The sequence below is a fragment of the Thermobia domestica genome, chromosome 11, assembly GCF_964235325.1.
Source record: "Thermobia domestica chromosome 11, izTheDome1.hap1.1, whole genome shotgun sequence".
NCBI lineage: Eukaryota > Metazoa > Arthropoda > Insecta > Zygentoma > Lepismatidae > Thermobia > Thermobia domestica.
This window is the reverse complement of record NC_137464.1, coordinates 215,760,201-215,786,279: the sequence shown is the minus strand read 5'-3', so window position 1 is coordinate 215,786,279 and position 26,079 is coordinate 215,760,201. Positions and strand designations below refer to the sequence as shown.

General features: G+C 34.7%; 1 protein-coding gene across 1 annotated transcript in view; it reads right to left on the bottom strand.

Annotated features, from left to right (window-relative positions):
* eIF3b (eukaryotic translation initiation factor 3 subunit b) overlaps positions 1–25,738 on the bottom strand; it is a 58,535-nt gene extending 32,797 nt beyond the window's left edge. Inside the window, exons 1-8 of the mRNA XM_081731620.1 lie at positions 25,718–25,738; positions 24,297–24,477; positions 17,624–17,819; positions 15,023–15,142; positions 13,623–13,809; positions 9,309–9,466; positions 6,760–6,961; positions 2,949–3,091 (exon numbers count right to left, since the gene is read on the bottom strand). Of these exons, the coding sequence (XP_081587746.1) occupies positions 2,949–3,091; positions 6,760–6,961; positions 9,309–9,466; positions 13,623–13,809; positions 15,023–15,142; positions 17,624–17,819; positions 24,297–24,477; positions 25,718–25,723 (1,193 nt within the window). The 5' untranslated portion in view covers positions 25,724–25,738. The remainder of the gene's footprint in view (positions 1–2,948; positions 3,092–6,759; positions 6,962–9,308; positions 9,467–13,622; positions 13,810–15,022; positions 15,143–17,623; positions 17,820–24,296; positions 24,478–25,717) is intronic.
* Between the last annotated feature and the right edge of the window lie 341 nt (positions 25,739–26,079).

The window sequence follows — 26,079 nt, the reverse complement described above, 5'->3', positions numbered from 1 at the left end:
TTTCAATGAACTTTTTCATAAATCTGCTAACTGTTGATTCATTCGGTGCCTCATTTCGCCCTAGAACCGCGCGAAGTCGCCTGATAGTTGCTGCATAACTTTCTGCTTTCTGATAAAAAGTTTTCACAATTAGCAAACGTTGCGCTATAGTAAACGGCTCCATAACTAGACATAAACTGAAGAAATGGCTAATTCATACTAAGGCGACAATCGGAATGTTTGTGAGTAGAGCAACAATACAAAACAATGTCGGCAACCGAGAAACAAACATTTGCCAGACGATCCAAACCGGTGTGCTTTTTGAATAACCATATATTACGCTGACAAAGTTGGAGAAAGAGATTCAAAAAGGTACTCCTCTTTTATCATGTATGCATTAATGGTTTTCTTCCTTGTAATCCTATCGCATTTCAGCTCTCTGCTCAGAAAAGATTAAGCCATTTTCACCATCACGAGAAATTTGGTTAATTTTTATCATCATTGCAGAGAAAACTTATTTTCTAATCTTTCTAACTTTATTAAATACTAGAGTTTTCAGTTTTTAACCAATCATGCAAAAACGACAAGCAACTAAAATCTCTCTCTCTCTCTCTCTCTCTGAAATTTGATCTGGAGTTAGTGTGTGAAACAGAGCTCTGCTAATATTATACTGTGATACATACATACACTTATTCTGGTATTTTTTCATCAATTGCTGGAGTACTCCCAATCCAACTACATTGCAATGGTAGAGCGTTCCCTCTGGTGCATGGAGTCCCTGGTTCAAACCCTGCTCCCGCCAAGAGAACTTTGTGGTGGACAAACACCATGTGTGTGGGTTTCCTCGTGGCTCTCCCGTTACCTCCCACTTTCTTCATTCCATCATTTCATTCATTTCTCATCATCACCGTCTCCTTTAGCCTAGCCAGCATAACCATGGGACGTAAAACTCAAAAATTTGATTTAATTTAATTTCCACCTACATTTCTATTCTGACCTAGTTTAGTTGTATGAAAACATTAAAGACACTGATTTAAAGGTATGGGAAAGTTATCTCTGCAGAAATATTGAGTGTATTTTAAATAATGATATCTTGTTAGTTTAAGTTAGTTAGCTTATATTATTACAGCAAAAATAATATAAGAAAATCTTAATGATTCTTAATACAAAGTAGAAATATTTTTTGAGAATTCAATGATTGTGTGTAATACTCCACTTGATAAAATTGTAATTATACTGAATACAAAAATGAGATTGTACAGCTTCGTTTGTGAATATATAAAAGATTGCATGATGATTTCTCACAAACAGTGATTATAAATTAGTTGCTCTTTGAATATAAGAGTCCAAAACATTTAATGGGCCGCCTTTTTTCTTGTATTATTGGCTTTTTTTTTTAAAAAAAAATCTTAATTTTCGTTTCAAGTCATTATTGTTGAAATGCTACAATTCCCCGAACGGAATCTTATTCTTATCATGTCTAAAGTGTTCCTTGATTCCTGTATTATTTCTTTTTGTGTTTAAAATGTATCCTTTCCACTATTTTGCATCTAATACACAAAACAGAGGTTAACGGCCTTCAACTTAAAATAAATGAATGACTAATGAAATAATCAGCAAAAGAATAATGTGGCAGGAAACCGAAAGAGATGAGAGAACGAAGAAGAATTGTTGTACTCGTACACCACACATTTATCATGCCTGGGATCAAATTACAGGTGCTCGCTTTACCACTCAGCCACTGTGTTCTTACTTTGCCCATAAAGTAACTTTTATAATTGCATAAGCGTTTCTTTATGTTTCTGAATGATTTAACTGCCATATACAATTCTTTCAAATGATTAATACGTATACACACACACACATGATCATTATAACGTAAAGGTACACATGTGGTCATTTTGACCGTGTATGCATTTTTAATTTTTTTTACCTATTTTACTATTTAAAAACACCGTAAAGCAATAAAAAGATTAAAGAACATTTAAATTAACAAACAAACTTTATTAGACAAACAATTTTGAAACTAGTGTTCACAAACTCTTGTTTCCTTGCTCACACTCACATTCTTCAGCACAGTCTGTATATACTCTTCTTTGACATTATCCACATATTGCGAGGTTGCACTTGATGCATTGTGCTATCCTGATGCTTTTTCTATCACTTCCTGGTAGACACTTCTCACATATATTCATTTTCTGGAATCGATCATAGGCACGCATTCAACCTGGGGAGCAGCACTGTTTTGTGATATTTTGCGCAGTGACAGGGGCGGGGAGAGAGGATGGTATTGTGAACGACGACCGCCAAAATCAACCAGTGTTGCCAATATCAGAATGTAAAAATGCCCATCGCTTAAATTGACTAATGTGTACTTATACATGTTAATAATGTATAAATTTGGTGCTTTTTCAAATAGGGAACGATTATTTCATTTCCAGAGTAAAGGAACAGCAGTCTTTAAAAATTTCTTCGTATGTCGACCTTCATTTAAAAAGCTTTATATAACTTTACTCCACACTGTTCATAACAAATCAAAATACTCTGCTGAAAGTCCGTATAATTTATGTTGTACCTATTCAGTAAACTTCAATTTAAATGAGGGGGGCACGGTGGCTCAGTGGTAGAGCGTTTACCTCCGGTGCTTGGGGTCCCTGGTTCGATCCCAGCTCGCGCCGTGTGGATTTTGTGGTGGACAAACACCGTGTGCGTGGGTATTTTCGGGGTTCTCCCGTTTCCTTCCACTTTCTTCATTCCACCATTTCATTCATTTCTCATAATCACAGTCTCCTTTAGCCTAACCGGCATAACCGTGGGAAGTAAAACTGAAAGATTTCATAAGATTTCGATCAGCAACAGACAACCTGAAGTCAAATCTTCACCACGAAGCGGGTACTATTTTCAAGGAGACACAATACCAAGTACAGAATAAAAAAAACAAGAAAATGTATAGAAACTACATCACATACCTAGGAATTTCCAATAACGTTACTCTCGCTGGCACATCCTTCTCTTCTGCAACCCAATAAGCTAGAACATTATCAGTAGGTGACCAACTAAAATCTCTAATTCCAGCTATTTTAATACTTTTCTTATCTAGTAGGAAGAATGACTGCAATAAAAATATAATAAAACACATTAAGAAGCAATCCTTTTACAATATAAAGAAATAAATACATTCGACTTCAGAAATCTTTATCTAGAAACAGTAAGTGAATATTAGCGCTACAGTTTCACATAAAAATCTTAAAATGTTCAACACATATTACATTTGCTACTAGTGTAACAACAAAGTAATAAAAAATAATTGTAATTATTATAATTAAATAAACAAAATTAAAGTAAGGAGTTTACTACAATTGAGACATTTCATAATTACCAATATAATCTGTACATATTTTTCCAGAACTTCCAACACATGTGAAACGCTTTTAACCGTGTAAAGTATATATATATATTCCATTTGGCAGAAATGCAGATAAATATACAATCTTATTAAGATGGGAAGGCAGAACGCAAAGCGAGGTGAATTCAATATGGAGGCTGTAATCCAAAATGGGGTCACATATTGGTATTTTCATTTCACTTTCTACCTGTGATGCTATAATTTATGATTGTGTTGTTCTTACTAACATCTTAAAAGAGTCTAATCAGTCTTAAAAGAAATTCAGTGATCGCTACGTTAACACATTTCAGGCTAAACATATGCAACAAGATGGTGCCTCCCCCTGGGGGTGGGAACATGAAAAGCGAGCAGACAGGGAGGGGGGTAATATTACGAATTCGTAACAAAGAGGCGTTAACGTAAAATTACTGAGTAAGCAATGTGATTGCATTAATAACAAATTTAGTAAAAAATAATACATGCACTACAATGGTATGCTGCAGTTTTGCTGGAAATAAATTGATGAGAATTATTACTATTATTAACTGTGAATTCAACCTGCATGCGAAATCGCAAAACGAACTAAATTACGAGCGGCAAGAAGAGGGCGTGAAGTATGCATTTTTACGATAGGGGGTCAACAAGGTTAAGAACCACTGCAGTGGCTCCTGATGAAGTATGTATGTATTTATTTGTCAGAATGTGATAAAAACAGGGCCGATTGTTCTGATTAAGTACGTGAATGTGCGGAAAGTTTTCCAAATGGTTTTATGGTTATTGTGATTACTACGATAAAGGCAAGTGGACAAAACGGCTAAAATCAATGCAGCTTATTACCAGACGAAATTCTAACGCCAGAATACCGCCTCCATCCCTATATAGCAGCATCCCCCATCCATGATGTTCTATCTCGTGTTGTCATTCACCAGGACAAGGTGTCCAGTCATACAGCAAAGTTAACGTTGACATAAATGAAGTGGTGGCACACGAAACGAGAATTCATGCAGTCCCTTCTAACAGACATTCCTTCAATCATAAATTTTTGTGGGTTCCCGTTGTTAAACAATGCATCGAGCCATCTACAGTCCCGCACATAGCTTTTCGAAAGTTTGTAAAGAAGAAAGGAAAAGACTATAAAACTGTGCTTCAAAAGCTACCTCCTTATGTATTTTTCCCTCGATTTTTTTTAAGCAAAAGTAAACCACAATAGACACAACAAAATATAGTCTACATATACCGTGTTTGCTCGAATATAGGCCACACCTAAACTTTTGACACGAGATTATAGAAAGTAAATCTAGAATACAGGCTGCGGTACTAAATTTACGAGAAAGTTCAATTAGACGGTACTTTGAAATGTATCTCTTCCCCTCTCAGTTTCCTTCTTTAACTTTCGTATAACTCAGGGTGAATCATGAAGATGACCTTTTGTGATAGTGACTGAGAAGCATTATGGATCGTCTAAAGAGGGTAAAGAATCAGATGCTGGTGATGCTCTAAAGTGGTGGGAAGTGATTGTGCGTAATTTTGGTCGGTACTGTACAGACACTTTTGTGAAACAAAGTAGCTTTTCTTTTTTCAAGAACACCTACTGTACATAAATGCTGTATTCAGTATATATTATATATACTGTATAACGAAGATACGTATTCCTGTTCATAAAACAATTGCTTTTTCTGCCAATGTAAAATGTTACCGGTACCCAATGAAGGTGGCACGTTTTGCGAGCAAGATATGCTTTTCTGCTATTTTCTTTTTAAGTCTTTGATGGTTTACAAACGTAGCTGCAGTAACTTGTAATGGTATTAATTTCAACCCACAAGATATATGTACATGTCATTTTGAAATTGACGATTGAGGATCTGAGGGGGAAAATCTCGATTATAGGCAGCACCATGATTTTTCAAGCCAAAATTTAGAAAAAGAAGTGCGGCCTATATTCGCGCAAATACGGTATATGTGTCACGCCGCTTTGAGTAGTATAAATACAAATTACTATATAAGTGTAAGAACCCTGTCCTCTTCTAAATCTGTCTTTACTTCTTTTGAGTTTTACATCCCACGGTTCGACCCTTTAGGCAAAAAGAGACGGTAATGATCATATTCTGAGCGGGATGCGAACTCGTGACAGACTGGCCTTTCAATCACCAGCCTAATGCTTTAGATTGCTGGACCTTTATATTACAAATACACGTTTCAAGTTCTAAAAACATGCTCCCTAGGATAAAGAAAATGAATTAAAGGTGACGATAAAGAAATAACTGATGAAAATAAAGTACGTAAACGACGTTCACTACAAAATCTATGACACGACCCAGTACTGAACCTAGAATTTGTAGTCATCCTGCATTATTATTATTATTATTATTTATATATATAAACAAAGCTCTAATTTGAATTCTTGGAAGATTATTCTAGTGCTGCTCATAGCAACCATTATGTTCTCAGATTTACAATGTAATTACACCAACTCCTCACTATCTAAAAGTCCATTAAATTTACTATTTGTTGTTTCATTCACACTTTACACACTTATGAAAGAGTCGACCATATCACAATTTCAGACAGAATAATTGTCCTATGTTTATTAAGCACGTAAATTCTTTTATCATCCGTCACTATCGTCTTCTTTAGCTTCGGTGCATAACCATACGTCTCAAAAGATCACTGTTCATATTATGCTGACAAAATCGAACAGACATTCGAAAGGGCATTCCAATTTTATCGTGGCTCACGCATGCATGGATGAATGGTTTTGTACCTCGTAACCCTATAGTACTTGAGCTCTCTGCTCAGAAAAGATTAAGCCAATTTCACCATCACGGAAAATTTGGTTAATTTTAATCATCATTGCAGAGAATTTTTTTCCTCACCTTTCTCTTTATCATAAACATTAGAGATTTAAATTTAAAACAGGAATACAACAAGGTCAAGCAACTAAACTATATCTCTGAAATTTAATCTAGAGTAAACTATACTGTTACACATATGACACTTCTGGTATTGGTATTCTCTCATTGATTACTGGAGTACTCACGACCCAATTACATCTCTTTTCTGATTTAGTTCTGTTGTATGAAACCACTTAAAAGTACTTTAAAGACATGGCAAAAGCAATTTCTGCAGAAACACTGAACGTTTCAAATCATGACACTGTTAACATTTCTTAACTAAATAGTTTATCGTCACAATATTGTAAGTAATACTCTAATCATAACAAAAGTGTTTAAAATCAATTTTAAAAAAATGGTCACTTCCTTCCGGTACATTATTTGAAAAATCACTAATTTCATGACTACAATATAAATAATCAGAAAAAATACATTGTGTTTTACCTTCTATATTTTTACTGGTCATACAAAAAAATCTATAAAAATTAAGAGTAGTTAACTTACCTTTGTTTCATAAACGCTAAGAACATCATTGCCCATTCTTGCGAAATATTTATCATCTTGCGACCACCTAAATAGTGGCCAAATGGGTGGAGTATCCGCATCAAATGACCGTTTCTCAAGACCTGTCCGTATGTCCCAAATAATTAAGCGTTTAGGCTCTTCTGGATTTACATCACAGACAGGAGTATATGTTACTAAGTATCTACGAGAGAAAGAACAGTGCTGATATAAACTACTTCCGGAAATATAAAGGGAGCGAGAAACAATGTATATAAAAAATCTCACAGGTGAAAAAACTGCTCAGATGGAAGGAAAATTAATAATACAAATCATCTCGAAATAAATTAATTATCTACAATTCAAATAAAACAAGACTATGTATCACATTTTGTTTATTCAAAACAAGTAGCACCTTAGCAATACTATTCTTTGAATGTAAGAATGCGAATTATAATAATCCAGTAACCCACTAGACATCGCTGCACTGAAGCAGCTAGGGGAATATGGGGTAATAAGAGCCAAAATGACTGGTAGTTCAGTTTATCAACAGGAAAAAAAAAAAAGAAAAAAATCCACAGCTTACTGTATATTTCTGTACAAGTCTACAAAAATTCATTGCTTTTAGGCAACTTCTTTACCTTCTTTTCCGCCTTTCAAAAAGTGTACCGAAAACTTTAGGTATTTAAAATCAGTCTTTTTCGTGATTTTTTTACAACCTGGTTATAATTTTTTTTTTTTTAAATGGTTGCATAAATTTGTACAGCATTAGTGATACTTCAAAATGGAATTATTCCAGTTTTTCTCTGATAAATGAACTTGCCAGAAAGTGCGTCTCTCTTATTACTTTTTTTTTCCGGGGCAATAAGAGACAATCGTTTCGTCTTTCCATTTTCACTAACTGTAGATTAAAATTCCACTGGCCTCGTCACGATGATATTCAGGAAGTGAATAAAGTGTTTATCTTTCATGGTTTTGTACTTTTATTAGGAAATGGTACGTTCACTGTTAAAAGAGCAGAACTTGTAAATATTAAGAGACTTTATCCTTTTAATAAGAGAGAATGTTTGGTTTAAAAAGTTTTGGTCCAGGCCTATCTTCTGTTTTAGGGCTTAAAATTTCATTCCATTATTGCTAAAGGTATTCACGCAGGCTATTTTTCATTATGGTATAGCCTACTGTGTAAGAAGTCACTGTAGCATAAAGAGTTGTTTTACGATGTAAGCCCTACCTTTTTAATAAAAGCAGATTTATTTGATTACAATGTGTAATTTTGTCATTTCAAAATGTTCAGAATGAGTGAAAAACTTCCAGAATAAAAACGCGTTAAAAGGTAGGGCAATAGAATACATCTTAGGCATTCCTTGTAACCCCGGTTTAATAAGAAAGCACAAGAGGAAAGAAATCTGGGCAGCGTCTCTTATTACCCCATACGGGGTAATAAGAAACAACAACTGAGATTAAAAAAAATATATATTTTTCGCAGTCTTCCGTACATTGGAAAGAAATAAAAAATAATTTTATATTGTGTTTCCAGTAACAAAGTATATATACACAAAGAATCAGAAATGTGTCTTGAAAACTGTTAACATTTTAAATTACTTTTATTTCAGTGAACTGTGTTTTCTTTGTTCGTCATGGATAGTAGAGTGAAGCAAAATGTAATCAAGTTTTGTGTAAAACTTGGCAAAACAGCCACGGAGACCGTGGACATGATTCAAACAGCTTACAATGAGCTCTTTCTCGAGCGTATATTTTTGTGCCGCATCGTCGTGTTTTCGTGAGGGTCGGGAGATGTCAAGGACAACCTTAGACCTGGCCGTTCGGGAACCGTTCGAATTGACGAGAATGTTGAAAAAGTGCGGCAAAAGCTGACTAAAAATCACTGTTAGTCCCTCAGGATGATTGGCAAGGATACTATTCGGAAGATTGTGGAACAAGATCTATAGCAAAGGAAGATTTGTTCCAGATTTGTGCTCCACAGTCTAACAATAGAGCAGAAAGAAGACCGGACGCCGTCTTGTCAGAAGTGGGTCCAACTGGCCGACAGACTCAGAATGGTTTAAGAAAATCGTAACTGGTGATTCTCTTCCACGTTGAAAGGCAAACACTTTGACTCGATTTTGGACACGCAAACGGCTGTGACGAAGGAACTCAACACTGTCGGACACGAGGACTTTCAGAAAGGAATCCAGAAACTATACAGCCCTGCACTTGCCTATATATAACAAGGAGGGTCATATATTGAAGATTAGCAGCCAATCAAGGAAATTCTCTCCTGCATTATTTTCTGATAATGACAATTTTAAAATTTAATACATACACTGTATATGTAACGGAAGTGTATGACGTCACAAATAACTCATGAAGTTGCTTAGGGACTAGGAACTTCTTAAGCAAACACTATTTTCGATTGTAGCGTTTTGTTACATACTAACAACCTGCATTGTAAAACGTTAATATTCGCAACTAAAACTTCTATAAACATGTAGCCAAACTAACTTATAAAGTTACACCAGATGACCAACGTAACTACAGTAAAATGAACTTACTTTTCACACGGTGAAAAATCTATAAACTGGACTCCATTGTGTGTAAATCTCATTATCTGCCCAAACTTCGGTCCACCCCATAACGCAACGCCTTTTTTATGAAATGTGGCTAAATAGGTTCCTAGAGGAGACCATTTGACGTATGTCTCAGTCCAACGCTGGAAGTAATAGAAAAATGTTATGACTTTAAAAACGATACAACAATGTTTTACTGGCAAGCACTCATACAAACTTCAATAAAAAATAACTAGTGTAAACAATACAAAATGAACTATATTAAAGGACAGATGTACTACTAGAATACACAGTTACAAGCAGTGTGAGCCTCAGACTGGTAGTGCAGAATAACGTTTTTTACAATATTCTTGATTAATGTTTTTCCCGAAACAAAATGTGGAAGAGAAAGTTTCCTAGACCCCCTTAAAAAAAAAAAAAAAAAAAAAAAAAAAAACTCGTGATTACATAAATTTGAAACTTTAAAAACTTTACACATGCTCTTTATAATTTGGTACCCACCGCGTGATACAGTCATTTGTGAAAATGAGCATTTTAAAATTCTTTATCACACAAAACATAATCAAAACTGCAGAATGTCTTTAGCAATAGGGCTGTGTGTCGGTATTCGGGGAAATGAGCGCGCTAACATTCCAGCCAAGCACCCCACTTTGGCAGAAGTTGCACTGGAGCATAGTCTCTTGAACTCCGATCTTGGTGATTATTTTCATCATTAACGGATACACTTTCACTGGCAGACTTTGTAGTGTACTGACTCGCTTCAGTGTCTGACACTTTCATCTCACATATTCTTATTTAGTGTGCGGCGCTAAACGTTCGCATTGTGAAGAATGATTCGTCCCACCTTAAAAAAAAAAAAAAAAAAGAGGAGGATAACGTGGTCTCTAGTAGTGGTGTTGAAACTCGAATATACGAGCAATTCTTTGGATAACAAACTATTATTCGAATAACGAATATTTGAATAATTTTAATAGCACTAGTCTCAAGTGACAGTATTCTCATCTTTATTCGTGAGACTAAAATAGTTAACGTTTTGTGTATTATTGTTATTGCTATTTTTAAGTTATTTTTCTGTTAAAAGTCAAGTTGTTTGAGTAAAATCAATAATAATGATGAAGTATATGTATCTTCTGCGAATTATCCAGAGCGCCCCACGCGGAGGTTAGGTGCTTGAAATATCTCACATCTGGATTTCGAAGCTCCAGACTCGACTTAATACGCAACATAACTTTTGGCCTAATCACATGACAGTCTGGTCCTTACAGCAAATTGGATACGCAGATTCTAAAGTTATTTTGTTTCAATCTCTACTTACAGAACATACGTGAACTACCCCCATTTTTGGAGGTTTTATTTTGAATTTTCTAATGTGCAGCATCTGTCGGCCATATTGGTCTTATTGTGACGGATACAAATAACCTATCTTCTAACGTCCTAATTAAACCTCAATCAATCAATTAAATTTATTATCTGCTCAGAAAAGATTAAGCCATTTTAACCATCATGTATAATATGGTACTCTTTTCTTCATCATTGCAGATTTCTGTAAGAAATATGAAAAAAAAAAAAAAAGCCATTTTCAAAAGTCACGTTTCCATAAACACTAACATTTCCATTAAACGAAACTCCATAGCCAAGTATGAATTACAGAACCCGAAGTCATATAGAGACCAGCCAATGATCACATGGGTAGTACTTCCTTTGTTTCTTTCTTCAGAGGTAATATATTTCCATTCACCAGACATATATTGAAAAAATAAGTGTAAGCACCTATCGCTATGCCAAAACAATCTGAAGTAATTATCATAAATTCCAACTGGTGGGAACTTGGTAAAACCCCCATCAAAATAACGGAAAAACAAAAGTGAATTATTAATTTAGAGCATTGAATGTGAAATGCATCAATTTACTTTATTTTTTTTTATTAGTACAGTATGAAAGCTGACTTTTGTTAAAATTTCGACGGCATGACTTTCAGACGTTGAAAAGTTTCAATATCGTAGAAATATTATTTGACTTGAGTAATGATAATCATTATTTTGTACAAGTTCTTATACTTGTGCATCCTAAAACTAATTTTAAATCTCTCTCTGCACCTACTTTAACCTCCATTTTGTCTTCCGTACACAAATTATAAGGGAAAGGGGGATTAGGATTAGCTTTCCAACATAAAGACACATTTATGAACCGTTGATTACGTAATTTGTAAACGTACTCTTTTATTTACTGCATCTAGTTTTTAATATATTATTACCTGTATTGTTTCGGTGTTAGGAGACACCTTCCTGAGCAGATCAGACAATAAATAATTTCAAAAGAAAAGGATTTTAATACAAGTAATTTACATTATCATCAGTAACGTAGCGTGAAGATCTGAAATGGGTAGGCTGAAATTAGATTCGTAGCTAGGGGGTGGCTAGAAGCGGCCCAGTCCCCTGAAACTTGCAACTGTTTGTTGTATGTATATATGAGTATATGAATTCATTTTCCCCCCCCGCAAAAAAAAAAAAAAAAAAAAAAAAAAAACTATCCGCCCTTATTTAAACGATCATGTCTTAGTGTTCTGACCACGGACCTGGCTGTAATGCTTTAATGCTTGACAGAAAAATGCTAATTCATGCCACATATTTTTCATATAACGCAAGAAAAAGTATAACAGTGGTTCTGCTTCATATTTCCCTTACATATACGGTTTCCTTACATATGCGATACTCGTATATCACACATACACTGTATTACTATTTCAAAGAAACAAATAAAAACGAATATAGAGCTATCTTAATTTTAAATTCCCAAAACCATAGACACAAACTTAAGCTCATCACCCACAACAACACATATCAGCATACTAATGGAAAACAGTAGTGCTGCAGCTCACAGTCAATTGATTTTTTTTTTTTAAATTGAAAGTAAAAAAAAAAAAAAAAAAAAAAAAACCTACCTCATCTGAGGTCTCATTCAATATCAATCTTCGCAAAATGTTCGTGTTACAACGCAAGGCAAAAAATACAACAAGCAGTTATAACTACTATGTCAATTATCGCCAACTAAAATGTAAATTTACGCTGCGATAAAGCAAACCGGTACCAATAAGGTCCCTGACGTTTTAGTACTATTGATAATAAAATTTTTATTCTCTTTGTCAGGACTTGTGACTGAATGCGATCCCCTAAATTTTTCATAGTCTCTCTGTTTTATACTTTCTTACAAGACCGCGTCCTGTCACTTTTGTTTCCCAAACACCCGAAAGGCTAGCCTTTCGTCAGCATTTGTCCGCTTTCGTTGCATCGTGTTGAATTTGTGTATTTCTCATGGTTTTCGTCTGCTGAGGTTGACGGGAAAGCGATTGGTACCGCCCCATGCTTAAGATTACATGAGAAAGGAGAAAGGCTAGCGGCCCATAGCTTACAATGCGTTCTTGCAGAAGCTTCAATCTATTCTGGCGTGATGTTTAAACAGTGCATCATAAAATAAACCCATTTTAATAAAATTAATTGTATCAATGTCCAAAAGCAACATTTCAGGCTGATGTATGAATAAATGGATAGGCTAAGCATTATAGCCTTAATGGACACTACGTCCCTGATCATTTTAACAAAATACTGCAAGAAAAAATTGAGAAAAGTGAGATGGATTGCAAGTGGGTGGTCCGAATTGAGGAAGGTGTCAGCGAATACCGAAAAAGTTAACAGTACTTGAAATATCAGAAGCAGTAAATAAAAGAGAACGTTACAAATTATTACAAACATGCGTCCATCAATATCCTTAAGTGACTACTTTGACTACGTAATTACACAACTCATGAGATACAGTTTAGATACTAAGAAAGTACATCTTTGAATTGATGTCTGGTTTGAACTTCTTCACTGAATTTTCAGCAGTCAAGGCTGGCATCTTCTTCCGAAGTGACGATGAGATATGGAACTCAAAATCTATAGTCGTTATTACGTTCAAACACAATGAATTTATTGATCATCTAACCTGGACATGTACAAATATACATAAGGTTGAACAACACATATGATGAACTTCTTGCATCCATACTTTACTGCAGCTGCTAATTGTTATATTAACATAGATATAGTTTTGCTAAGTTGTTATGATTGAAAACCGTGGAACTAAAACTTACGGGATTAAATATATGTTGTTCGAAACTATTTTAATATTTACGTAAATCCCCTATCAGATCTTAATGCTCTAATAAGGCAGCAAGGCTGAAAAATTAACCTAGAACTTTAAATGTATGAGTTCATAAGTTTTAGGAGGATATTTATAAAATAAATAAAAAAAAGTGTTTACCGCTCTTTCTTCTAGTACTGTAGGTTCTGGAGCTGAATTAAGCCATATTTGTACACTATTACCACCTTTACATATAATGCAATACTGGTCGTAAGCATCCGGTTCTAACAGGTAATAATGTAAATTACCCTGCTCCTTATATGGCTGTGGTTCGGGTGGTTCCCATTCATCTGGAATTTCTTCATACCTGCAAATAGATTTCAGCCGCTTGTTACGATTACCTTCCATGGTTAAAACAAACAATTTTAATTTCACGATTAATTTTTCGAAGTGTATTTACTACAGCAGTTCTATGCATCTAACGAAGTAAACTGCAATTATTTAAACATAAATTTATCTTCTCTGTTCTCTGCGAATATTAAAGATACATTGCTAAATTCTTTACAAGGCATAAATTGCTTTTGTTTCAACTCTTTATTTTTCATATTAGATGGGTCACACAACAATATACAAGATGAAGTCGAAAGTTCCTTACCATCCCTTACAAAATGAAAGCGTGTAGGTAGCCGCAACTGCTAACTGTATGGACAAGTTAAGCTGAGGGGGAATCTCTATGGTGCGTGTCAGTGCGCTGTTTTCAATCTCACTCGGAAAGCTTAAATGTGTACGGGGTCATGTGATGTATGAAACGGGGCTAAAATCTTAAGAGAAACTTAATGATCTAATCTCATTACACCATTGAGTTTCTCTTAAAATTCTACAGAAATGCTCCATGTTTCAAATATTACATGACTTTTTAAGCGAGATTCAAGATGGTGGTCGTTAACCTGACAAGTACCATAAAAGTTCTCCCTCGGCCTAACGTGTGTCTACAATTACCAATTTCGGCTATCTACATTAGTTTTCACTTTATACGGGGTAATAAGGGACTTTTGACTCATCCTGTACATCCCTATATATAAAAATGAAATAAGCCCTTGTATGTCACCTTTTCACAACGAAACGGTTGAACCGCTGGAAATGAATTTTTGAACATAATAGATACTTGGGTCGAGGTTTCTCGTTTTACTTTGGTAAGTACACAATGGAACCAATTTCTGACTGAAGTGACTGGTCATCTCACACGTGCAGTTCCATAAAACTTTGATTAACGCTGCAAAAGAAACTCGTTGTTGCGGTTTATTTCACATTTCCCTGCCGTATCCTACGGGATGAAAATGAGGTACATGAATGGCCAAATTTATTAGCGGTCGTAATTTGTTCCTTTAGCTAATAGCAACAAAACGAGTTGTACAAAGCCAGCATACCTAGAATGTAACTTCAACACAGATAAGTCTGGTATAACTGTTAACATTATTAAATGTAACTTCTTCCTTCTTTTTTGACACAGGGGCATATAAAATTAATGATTGAATCTTTACACTAAATGTACTCTTAAAATAATAATAATAGTAACTTACTTCTTGAAATCAGTAAAAAGATTAACTGTAAAAGTATGCACTTTATCCAACTTATAATTGTTCGTTACTTTTACTGCCTCAGCAGCATTGGCAGGGCTACTGTATTCTAAGAAGATATACCTAGAAAGAAAAAGAAAAAAACAAGCAAAATTAAGTACTGTAGATTGAGAATCCAGAACACAAGAACTCAACATATATTTCGTAACTAATATCTTAATCAAGTCCCAATTGGTCTTGTAAGAATCGTAAACTTTTTTCAATTTTTCGAAAGAATGGGGTTCTAACTAGAAAATCACCAGGAATTTTGCAATGACCTGACTATCTCGAATAATTAAGCGTCAACTTACTTAACTGTTTTCAACGGTACTTCGCTAATTCGTGTATGACTATATTCTGCAAGATATTTCGATAAAATCTTTCACATTTCTTGTTTTGAATAAAAATCCACAAGTTCGAGATTAACAGATACATGAAGCCTCTCTCTACGTAACTTCATTTTGGATACTTACTTATGTTCGTAAGACGATTCTGACATTCCTTTTCTCACGAGAGGTGTTGAATGTTAGAAAAACATCGTATGAACCCTTGAGTCAACATTTTACATAAAGATTAACAATTACTTTCGAAAGTGATTTCTTTGTAAATTTTACCTCACGAATCTTTCCAGTTAATTTGGAAAGTATTCCTAGATCCCTCTAAGATTTCTTTATCCCACGTAAGTTTGTATCAAAGAAACGCACAGGTGCGAGATGAACCGAGATTGTTGTCTTTATGTATTTCCTGAATGAATTAATGGTTCAACTTTTACAATTCTCTGACTTGTCACCTCAAATATGGTTTTACCAAAACCATTTCTTTAATTACGGAACACCGTTTCAATTGATTGGTCCCATCACTGCATATTAATCACTAGAAAATTGCTATTTAAAAAGGAAAGGACATATTAGAAAGAAATGAGGTGCAAAACAGGAAAATAATACCTAACAATAACTTACACATTTAAATAAAGGTAGCTTAGACAAGTATTGGGACAACAACATAAATTACAATAAATAGTAAAATTCTACACTTTCCAATGTTGCACCAAAGTTCCGTATCTGTCGACTTAGTGAACACAACACAACCTCTTATCTAGTTCATCGTCAATGGATATGGAAAAAACTGTTATTTTAATAAACGAAGATAGCAGCGGCCTTATATTCAGTTATAGTGTTTAATAATTATCTCACTTTCAAAAGCAGACTGGCATAGAAAGCTATTAATTTTGACCAAGTGATGAAGATACCGTTTTCCTGCACCCAACAGAAAAAATAAATGTCTTCAGTTTACAATAACAATTAAGAGAATATAAATAACTTCGCCTAGATGTTTATGCAACTCCCAACTCTTAAATATCCTGCAGTTGCATATTAGCATTACTCACAGACTGATATGTTTTTGTATTATAAATACGACGATAGTGTGTCGTAAATGCATATTTTAATGTAATAATAACCATAATTTTTATCTCTAAGCTTTTTAACACCGAATTTTCGACAACTCAGAACCTGCCTTTTCCGAATTGTATCTAGGAAGAAAAAAGTTGCTTTAGAAATAAAGAAAATCATGAAGATATAGAGGTCAATGTTCCGTTAAGGGGGTCCAGTAATTTCTTTCACACGAAATTTGCAATTTCTCCACTTCTTTCCATTGGTTTTCGTTTGATACCATAATATAACGTTAGGTTAGTTTAGTTTTGAACCCCCCTAACGGAACATGGACCGATACAGAATTTATAGAACTCAAAATTTTAGTTATGTAATTAACTTCTATTATCTCTAATCGTCCTGATTATTGTCTCTTTCTCTTACCAACAGTTCGGTCTGACTTAACAGACAAGTAAGAAGGACCGAGAAAAATAATCCATCACACACCCGTAAATTTTCCAGTTATCCAGCGAATTTAATAACTTTTACGAGTTTCTTATAATCTTCATGATTTTTGCAAACTTCACCCTATTCTTCTAAAATGCACCTCGTAAAAGGATGCTAGATTGTTGAATATTCATTTAAATAATCTAATATTTTCCTGACCAGAGTATATATTTATTAAAATTAAATAAGTCGTAACAGTTTCAATAACTTATGTTATTTTCATCAGACGTTAATTGGCAGAAATATCTTCATAACATTAAATTAATATCGTTGTATAATTTTCACTGTTTCATTTTATAATTTTAAATTTTTAATACGTAGCGATCAGGTATTGTTATATTTTACTGTTTATTTTGATTTTTTTATTATAGCCTTTTTATAATCATTATTTTAATAAATTATACCAAAAAATTTAAAAAATGAAACAATTAAAATTATACAACATTAATTTAATGTTATGAAGAAATTTCTGCTAATTAACGTCTCATGAAAATAACGTTAAGTTATTGAAACTGTTACGACTTATTCTAATTTTAATAAATAAGTATATATTCTGGTCAGAAAAATATTAATTATTTAAGTAATAGTTCCAGAGTCAAGATGGATGAAGTTACATGAATATTCATTGAACAGATTAGGATTACATATTAGTTTAGGTCTTACAAAATGAAAGAAAGTGAAATCTTACCCTTTAGTCATCCCATTTTCGTTCTTCGGGTAATACTCATTAATAATATTTCCAAATTTCGAAAATATCTTCCCTATAACAGATTGGAGTTTCTCTAGACGATCGGGTCCAACCTGTGGAACTCCATCTACTACGATAACAGATTCCACACCATCTGTTTCATGTGGTTTCTGCTTCAACAGATCTCCAAGCAGCTCTGAAAATAAAACCAAATTTTCAAATGAAAAACGAGAAGCACGGTCAAACACTGGAATGAACTTACATTTACTCGTGCTGCATTCAGTCCCTTCGAAGGATTTCAGTAAGACCAATGTTTATTACAATAACTGTAATCTAAACTACCCCGAATGGCTTAACCCAACAAGACATGGATTTAAAGTTGGAGGAGTGGTCAAGTATATTGTGAATCCTATCGCCATTAGCACAACCAATGTCCTCAAATGCCAGAATAATAAGAAGGAAACAAGGATTGGTATTTCTAATTCATTAAAACGATGTACTACCATGATGTAACATATATTTGTTGTCAGAAAACTCCCCTTCAAAATATTCCAATCCTTCAAAGATGTTCTCGATAAAATCTTTTTTAATTGCAAGAAACAATCATGTGAACGTTGTTAATTACACACTACCCTGACGTAAATAGACACACTCGTGATGCCTGAGTTACTACTTGATAAAGCTCCCTAGCTTGATAGCACGCGAAGCTTGAAACTACTTGGCCTAGTATTCAGGTGATCTTACTAAAGTGTTCTAAGCAACCGATGTTTGAAGGGTTAATGTGATTCTAGCTGTAAGACCGTATATTTTCTATAGGATTCACGTATGGACCACGCCAAGCTTGAACCCTATATTATCTCTTCTAGCAGGTGATCACTTTAACTCTATAACATGGTTCCCTGTCATCCATGAATTACGTGACAGTTTGCTCGTTTCCAAAAAGGGCAGCAAATTCATCCTCCAATAACGCAATGTATTTCACAGCATTGATGTGTCCATTGCAAAACACGAGGTTACTGCAAATACCTTTCCATAACACGCAGCCACATTTTACCCCCAGAATTATAGAATTTTAGTGGGTCGTGGTCTATTGATTGCTTCTACACCCATTGTCACCGATGTCCGAGAATTAGCAAAATTGTCTTTTATCGGCGAACGCAATATGACTTAAATTGTTGTGGATTTGCCTTCATGTTAACTTGTGATTTTGTTAGCAGAGGCTGCTTTATGACGAAGCTTTGGTACACATGTCCAAAATGATTCTCGCATATCTATCTTCTTGTAAGAATATAATTTGATAATGATGTTGCAGGGCACTTTTAATACTGATACTATGTGTATAATCGGGACATGTATATTTGTGGTAAATTTCATAGGGAAAGAATTGTAAATACGAAAATTAGAATGAGTAAAACAAAATCTTGCTAAATGGAGAAAAAAGTTTTATTTTCGTTTTATTGTTCTTATTTACTGCTCTCTAAACATGCAATTTGCTACATACATGTCTTTACCGATTATGCACATACTAACATTATAAGAAATACTGGGTGAATTCGTTATCAAATTATATTCCTGGAACAACATATTTATAGACATGCGACAATAATTTTGGACATGAGTGTACATTCCCGCACTATGCATACCCCGTTCGACGGTTTATATTGATACGTCCATTACAATTGAGATAGGTATTATTAGCAGATTTGAATAGCGGAGCCCATGCACTTCGGACAAACGCATGTTTCACGCACGGCTTTAAACGTCCGTCAAACCAATCTTGAACCTACGCACGTATTTCTGTCGCATTTTGAGTTGATCTTATCAGTTATATTTTATTATTTTTAAATTTTCATTGTTGTGGGGAGGTAAGAGGCTTATCCCCCTTGTATATAGTTTAATTTATTTACTATATGAAATTTACCACAAATATACATCCCCCTTGTATGTGGTTCATATTTTTCGCTCATTGTCTCTTGTGTGCTTTTCTACTCTGGCTCTCGTGTCTTAATAATTTGCTTTGTTTTCCTATTATCTACTAGGCTATATGCCCTTTTGAGCAGTCGAGAAATGTGTAGTACTTTTCTAGTCCTCTCTTTTATTATTTTATACATTGCATATTTCAAGTTTTGACAAATTTAAACTCGTGTTACGACAGGAAGTCAGTACGGTTACAAATCTATCACTATTTGAATCATGCAATATTTTAAATAACTGTGAAAACATAACAGTCCGAAATACCATGATCTCTGGATTCGTGAGGAACTGTACTGAGAAACCAGTCCCTTACGAATCGTTTCACTGAATAAAATGACTACAAAGGGGTTCACTCGAGCAAACGGTCCTACCAAATAGAAAATTTATAGATAAAATACGAAGTGAAACATTTTTCCTGAAGGAATGAGTGTGTGAATGTAAGTAACAACTATCAATGCACAGCATACTGAAATAGATTTTGAGTGATAGTGTAAGTTCTGTATGGGCTAAACTGCCGCAGATGGCGGCCCCAGATAAATCTATTTTCAACGTTGTATTACAACTTATCTGTTCTTACTTTCATATATCTTACTTATATACTATAACTGTACCAGTACATAAAAAGGATGATAAAAATGAGGTTAAAAACTATCGTCCAATCTCTTTAGTACCGATAGTTTCGAAAGTTTTTGAACAATGCATCAAAGATCAACTATCAACCTTCTTTGAAGAGAATGAGCTTTTTCATTCCTCGCAATTTGGATTTAGAAAAGGTCGTTCCACAGTTAAAGCTGTTGAAAATATAGTAACACAAGTATTAGACTGTTTTGAAAATAATATGAATGTTTGTGCAACACTATTAGATTTAACTAAAGCTTTCGATACAGTGTCACAGGATATACTCCTTTCAAAATTGCATTATTATGGGGTTAGAGAAAAAGAGCTGTCTCTGATTAAATCTTATCTCAGTAACAGAAAACAGGCTGTTCGCGTTGGTAATTCAATTTCAGAATTTTTGCACGTAACAACTGGTGTACCACAGGGAAGTGTCCTGGGGCCATTTCTTTTTCTAGTTTACGTTAATGATTTTCCAAGTTTTCTTCCTTTTAACAGTGTTTTGTATGCTGGTGATACAACTGTCTTAACCATGGATAAAAATTTTAAAAATATTCAAACTAAAAACACTCAAATGTTAGAAGCGTGTTCAATATGGCTAAATTGTAATAGGCTGCTATTAAATGAATCAAAGACGGATGTTTTGTATTTTCATCTTAATAACAACATACATGATTTGAATGAGTGTCATTCTGTAAAATTGTTAGGAATTCACTTGGATCCAAAGTTAAGCTGGAACATACATATTGAAAATCTATGTAGAAGACTATCTAGAGTTATATATTTATTACGTAAACTAAAAACTGTTGTTAGTGAAAAAATACTTCTGTCAGCCTATTATGCTTTCTTTCATTCTCTATTGCTCTACGGTATATTATTATGGGGTAATTCAACTGGTGCTCAAACAGTTTTTAAATGGCAAAAAAAGGCAATAAGAGTGTTAAAGGGACTACGTGATAATGACTCTTGCAGACCTTTCTTTAAAGAGATGCAAATCATGACAGTGCCCTCAATGTATATCTATAGCTGTCTCATGTATATTAAAGAAAACTTGGAAAATATCAGTACCCGAAATAAAATTCATTGCTATGACACAAGATACGGAGACGAACTCGATACACCATATTTCATGTTAAATAAAACACAAAAGATTTATAAATACACTGCGATGAAGATTTATAATCTTCTACCTACAGAAATTCGTGGTATGTGTAATAGAAACTTCGAGAAACACTGTAAATCTTGGCTCATTGAAACAGCTGTGTATAGCGTTTTAGAATTTGAGAAAAGTTAAAAAATAAAAAGTGACTAGTTATGTACTTATATATTCAATGTATATATTTTGTATAATCTCTTGACGTTGTCTATTGCAACAAATGTTGTTTAACGACAATAAAAATATTCTATTCTATTCTACAATTATCCTTGTTTCATTTCTGGCCTTCACTATTAATCACAAAATTTTTTTATTTTCACGCTTCTTTTGTTCTTTCCTACACCCGTACACAGTATAGTATTACTACGCAAAATTAGTACGTTGAAACTGTTAAGTGTTGCAAAGTACACACTGCTCATTAATGACTAAAACAATGCGGCCGATTAAATATTGTCTTCCCAAAGGATGAAGTTAAATTTATATTGACGTTGCACCACCCGAGCTTGACGTAATGTCACGTGGTATTTAATCCACTTTGTAAACAGTAGTTTGATTAAAAAAAAAAAAAAGGCGTGTGTAGTTTTACTGTACTGATACATAGTATAAGGAGAAGTAGTAGTAGGAACGGGTTAAAAGCCCCGCAGGACTAGTTTTGTTCCACCTTCACCCCCCACAATAATACAGTAGCATATCGGTAAATATCCTAGGTTAGTTAATAACACAGTGGGTTTGAAACAGTCAGATTATGCTCTACTGCCACATCACCTCATATCGCACCAATCTGCAAACACATACAATTTAACTTTAGTTGTCAGCCTTATTAATCACCCTACATTGATGACCTTTCTAACATCTGTTAATCTTATTATTCCATTTAGTCTAGTTTTGTTCACTCCCCCTTAAATTTTGTATCTCGGGGCCGCCATCTGCGGCAGTTAACCCTATTATTTGCGAAGAAATGAGAGTGTGAATGTAAGTAATTATTGTCAGTGCAGAGCATACAGAAATGAATTTTGAGTGACAGTGAAAGTATTGTATGTGAAAGTGTACTCTTCCATTACCCTTGTTTATGCATATACCCAGCGTCGCTGACGCACCTGCTCCCTACGGACGCTCACTTGCTACTGCTTCGACCCCCTGCTGCGCTCCTGCCATGACTCGCTTAGATAGCATTCTACTTTTAGTGGCCAGTTAGCACAAGCTGGTTCATGCTTTATGCACGTTTTTATGCCATACGCCCTTAATGTATTTCGAACAATAATCGCTACCAAGTGAGCCAGGGTTACAACGTAATATTTTGGAGATTTTTTTTTTTTTTTTTTTTTTTTTTTTTTTTGTGTGGTTTGGCGATACAGCAGAAATGCTTGCTCAAGTAATGCCCTATGAAGTACTTCCCCTTAATCCTAAGTGGTTCATTCGAGCACACGGTTCTACCGAAAACTTATAGGTAAAACACGATGTGAAACACTTTTCGTAGAAGAGTGTGAAGATAAGTAATTTTAGTCAGCGAATAGTAGACTGAAATACTTTTTGAATGGTACTGAACGTATTGTAAGTGTAACTCCTTACTGAAGTGGAAGAATACAAGAATGCGAACGTTCTGTTCGTATTAGCAATGGAAGCTTGCGATGGATGTGATGCAAACATATGGTTTTATAACAAAACAAAACAAAACAAAACAAAACAAAACAAAACAAAAAAAAAGTGTGATAAAGAGTGTCATATTATAAAGTTTTCGCAGCGGCCTGGTATGTTGAAACGTAAAATCAGTAGTGCGAAATGAGGAAAAGCAGCAAAAACTCAGAACAGCGGGCCATTCGTACCCGGCACAGCAGAGAGGCCATTTTGAAATTAAGAATTATTACAATTTAAGTGCCTTTGAATGTAAAAATCATTACGGATATTCATGTATTTTTCCACTATCCTCGATCATGCGTACGCCTCCGGTCGCTGACGCGCCTGCTCCATCTGGAGGCACCCCTTCACCGCGCTCGGGTACCCCAGCTGCGCTCATGCCCTGACTCGGTTAGGTAGCATTCGTGCCTTTTAGTGGCCACCTAGCACAAGTTTGTTCGTGGTTTATGCACTAGCTCCTTATCTAGTGCATGTTCTACAGAAAGAAACCAGAAAATGCAATCAATGTGTGAAAATTTAGTAGAACCGTCTGCTCAAGCAATGCCACCCTAAGTATGAAACAAGAAAAACTGACTTTTCTGTATTCTCATTATTCTGTCATCTGTGAAACCTTTACTATGCATCAATATAATTAATCCATCTACAGATTGGTTGGTTTACTTTGAAGACTCATCGAGGCAACTGGACACACAGCTTACCGGGCGGATTCACATAGCTATACAATTATAAAAAAAAGAAATACAAAACAAACACAACTAACTGATTTTCTGAAAACCACAGAACAGAATTTAAATTTACCGTTGACTCCTTAGCCAAGTATAATTTTTCAATGCACTGACTTCGTTACAGTCAATCGTATTCAAAGTGTAGATACTTTCAATTTTAGCATATGTTGCATTTATCGTAACATAATAATTACACTCTGAACCTTTCACGTTTCTTATCCTCCCCCCACTCGGGAATAATTAGGCCTAGTGCAGACACTGATGGGAAATACTAAGTGTAATCATAAGAAATAGGAGACTTTCAAATTATAAAGCACTGCAATGATCCCTTCTGCCACTTGCACAGAAATATACAAACCCCATTAAATATATGCAATGCAGTAATTCGTAAGACAGCAGGTCGGCATTAGTATTTGCCACAAACATTGTACCAACAATTCTTTACCCTTACTAACACCCGCACCACTGCAATTACTGAAAAGCTGTTACATAGATCACCAATAGAATCAAAGTATCCCGCCTAAGAGCCACACGATCTTCACTCGCTAAACTTTACATAAATAAATACCTTCATCAGAAATACTGTCCACATATCCTTCTGGATCACTGAAATCTGGTTCCTCGTCCTCCAGATTCTCTTCCTTTCCATTTTTATTAGCATCTTCCACATTTTGAGAAGCCTTCTCAGCATCCTTCTTTTTCGCCATCTTGGAAACCTCGTGGACAAATGGCGCAGAGATCCCACGTTGCTGTACAAAAGACGGTGAAGGTGATTCACTATAGCAGTTATCTTTATCTTCTCAAAATAATCTTGAAACTATACTATAAGCACAAATCACGAAAAAAAAAAAAAAAAAAAAAAAAACTAAATTAAGCATCGTTCCTTCAGTGACGTTAGGAACACAGAGCAGGCACGTAGCCAAGGGGGGTTTCGGACCCCCCCCTTCGAGACAAGAAATGAAAAAAATTAAGGATGAAACAAAATGAAATGAGAAAAAGAAGGATCAGCGTTGAGAATAAACGGGGTATGTTTAGTACAAGGGGTCCAGAAGCACGTAAAAAACACAAAAATTACAGGAGAAATGGGTGATGCAAGTACCTAACCTAACCTAACCTAACCAAATCTAACCTAACCTAACATAAACTAAGGTAAGCTAACCTGAACTAACCTAATCTAACATTATATTAGTAGAAATGAGCGAAATTCTATCATTTTTTGGAAAATTATGCGGGACTCCTACATGAATATAACATAAACTAAACTAACCTAATGTAACCTAAACTAGCCTAACCTAACTTAAACTAACCAACCATACCATAAACTAACCGAATGTGAACAGATATTACCAAAATTGTAACATTTTTTTAGAGAAAAGAGCTGGAGCTGCTAAACATAGGCCGAATAAACTACAGGAAGCTTTTGGTTACTCTTTCTTATGAGGAAATTTGTATTACTTGCAATACATGGTTGCAAGGCGAGCGATATATCCTGGAAGAGTGAGGGAATTTGAAATTTCTAGAAAAGTTCTGGAATTCTCAGAATTTCTGCTATTAGTCAGGGAGATTTCAAGCCGTGGTGTAACAGCTTGGACATTTTTTATTATAACTTTTCGTCATCGCATCCTTGCAATATCAAACATGTTATTTCAAAAACAATTTTCTACTGCTCCTTTAACCTGTCATTTGAAATAGACAGCAGTTGACGGAATAATAAAATCAAAAATATATGTGGAAAGAAAGTTCTGTTAACATTTGATTCAACAGAAAGAGGAACGCAGATATTGCAAAGTATTTTACAATACATTATTGAGTATGTACTTTTTATAATAGTGAATATGTACTTTTTATAATAGTTGAGGTCATAATGAAAGAAAAATTGTTATATTTGAATAAACAAAGGAAGGATGTAAATATTGTATAATCTTTTTCAATACATTTTTTTTTTTAAATTTTACTCAAGATTTCTTCATAGTTTATTAAAATACTTACCAACATATCCTCACAAACCAATATAGATTGATCGAACTCCTGGGTCTTTAGAATTTCATGTCACCCCTCCCCCCTTGTTACGAAATCCTGGCTAAACGAACCAATATATATTCCAGTAAAATTGTTTAGAATGATCGAGCCCCTGGTGTGATGACCAGGGGTGTAGCCAAGGGGGGCCCATCGGGGCCGAGCCCCCCCAAATGGTTTCCTGGCCCCCCAAATGACCAGCTTTTAAAACATCATAGTAAAATTAACTCGCTTCATTCACTTAAAAGTAACAAAGTTTATTGGCAATTAATGATTTACGGTAAAATAGTATGGAGAAATATTGTTTTTCCATACCGATCGAAAAATAGTATGGT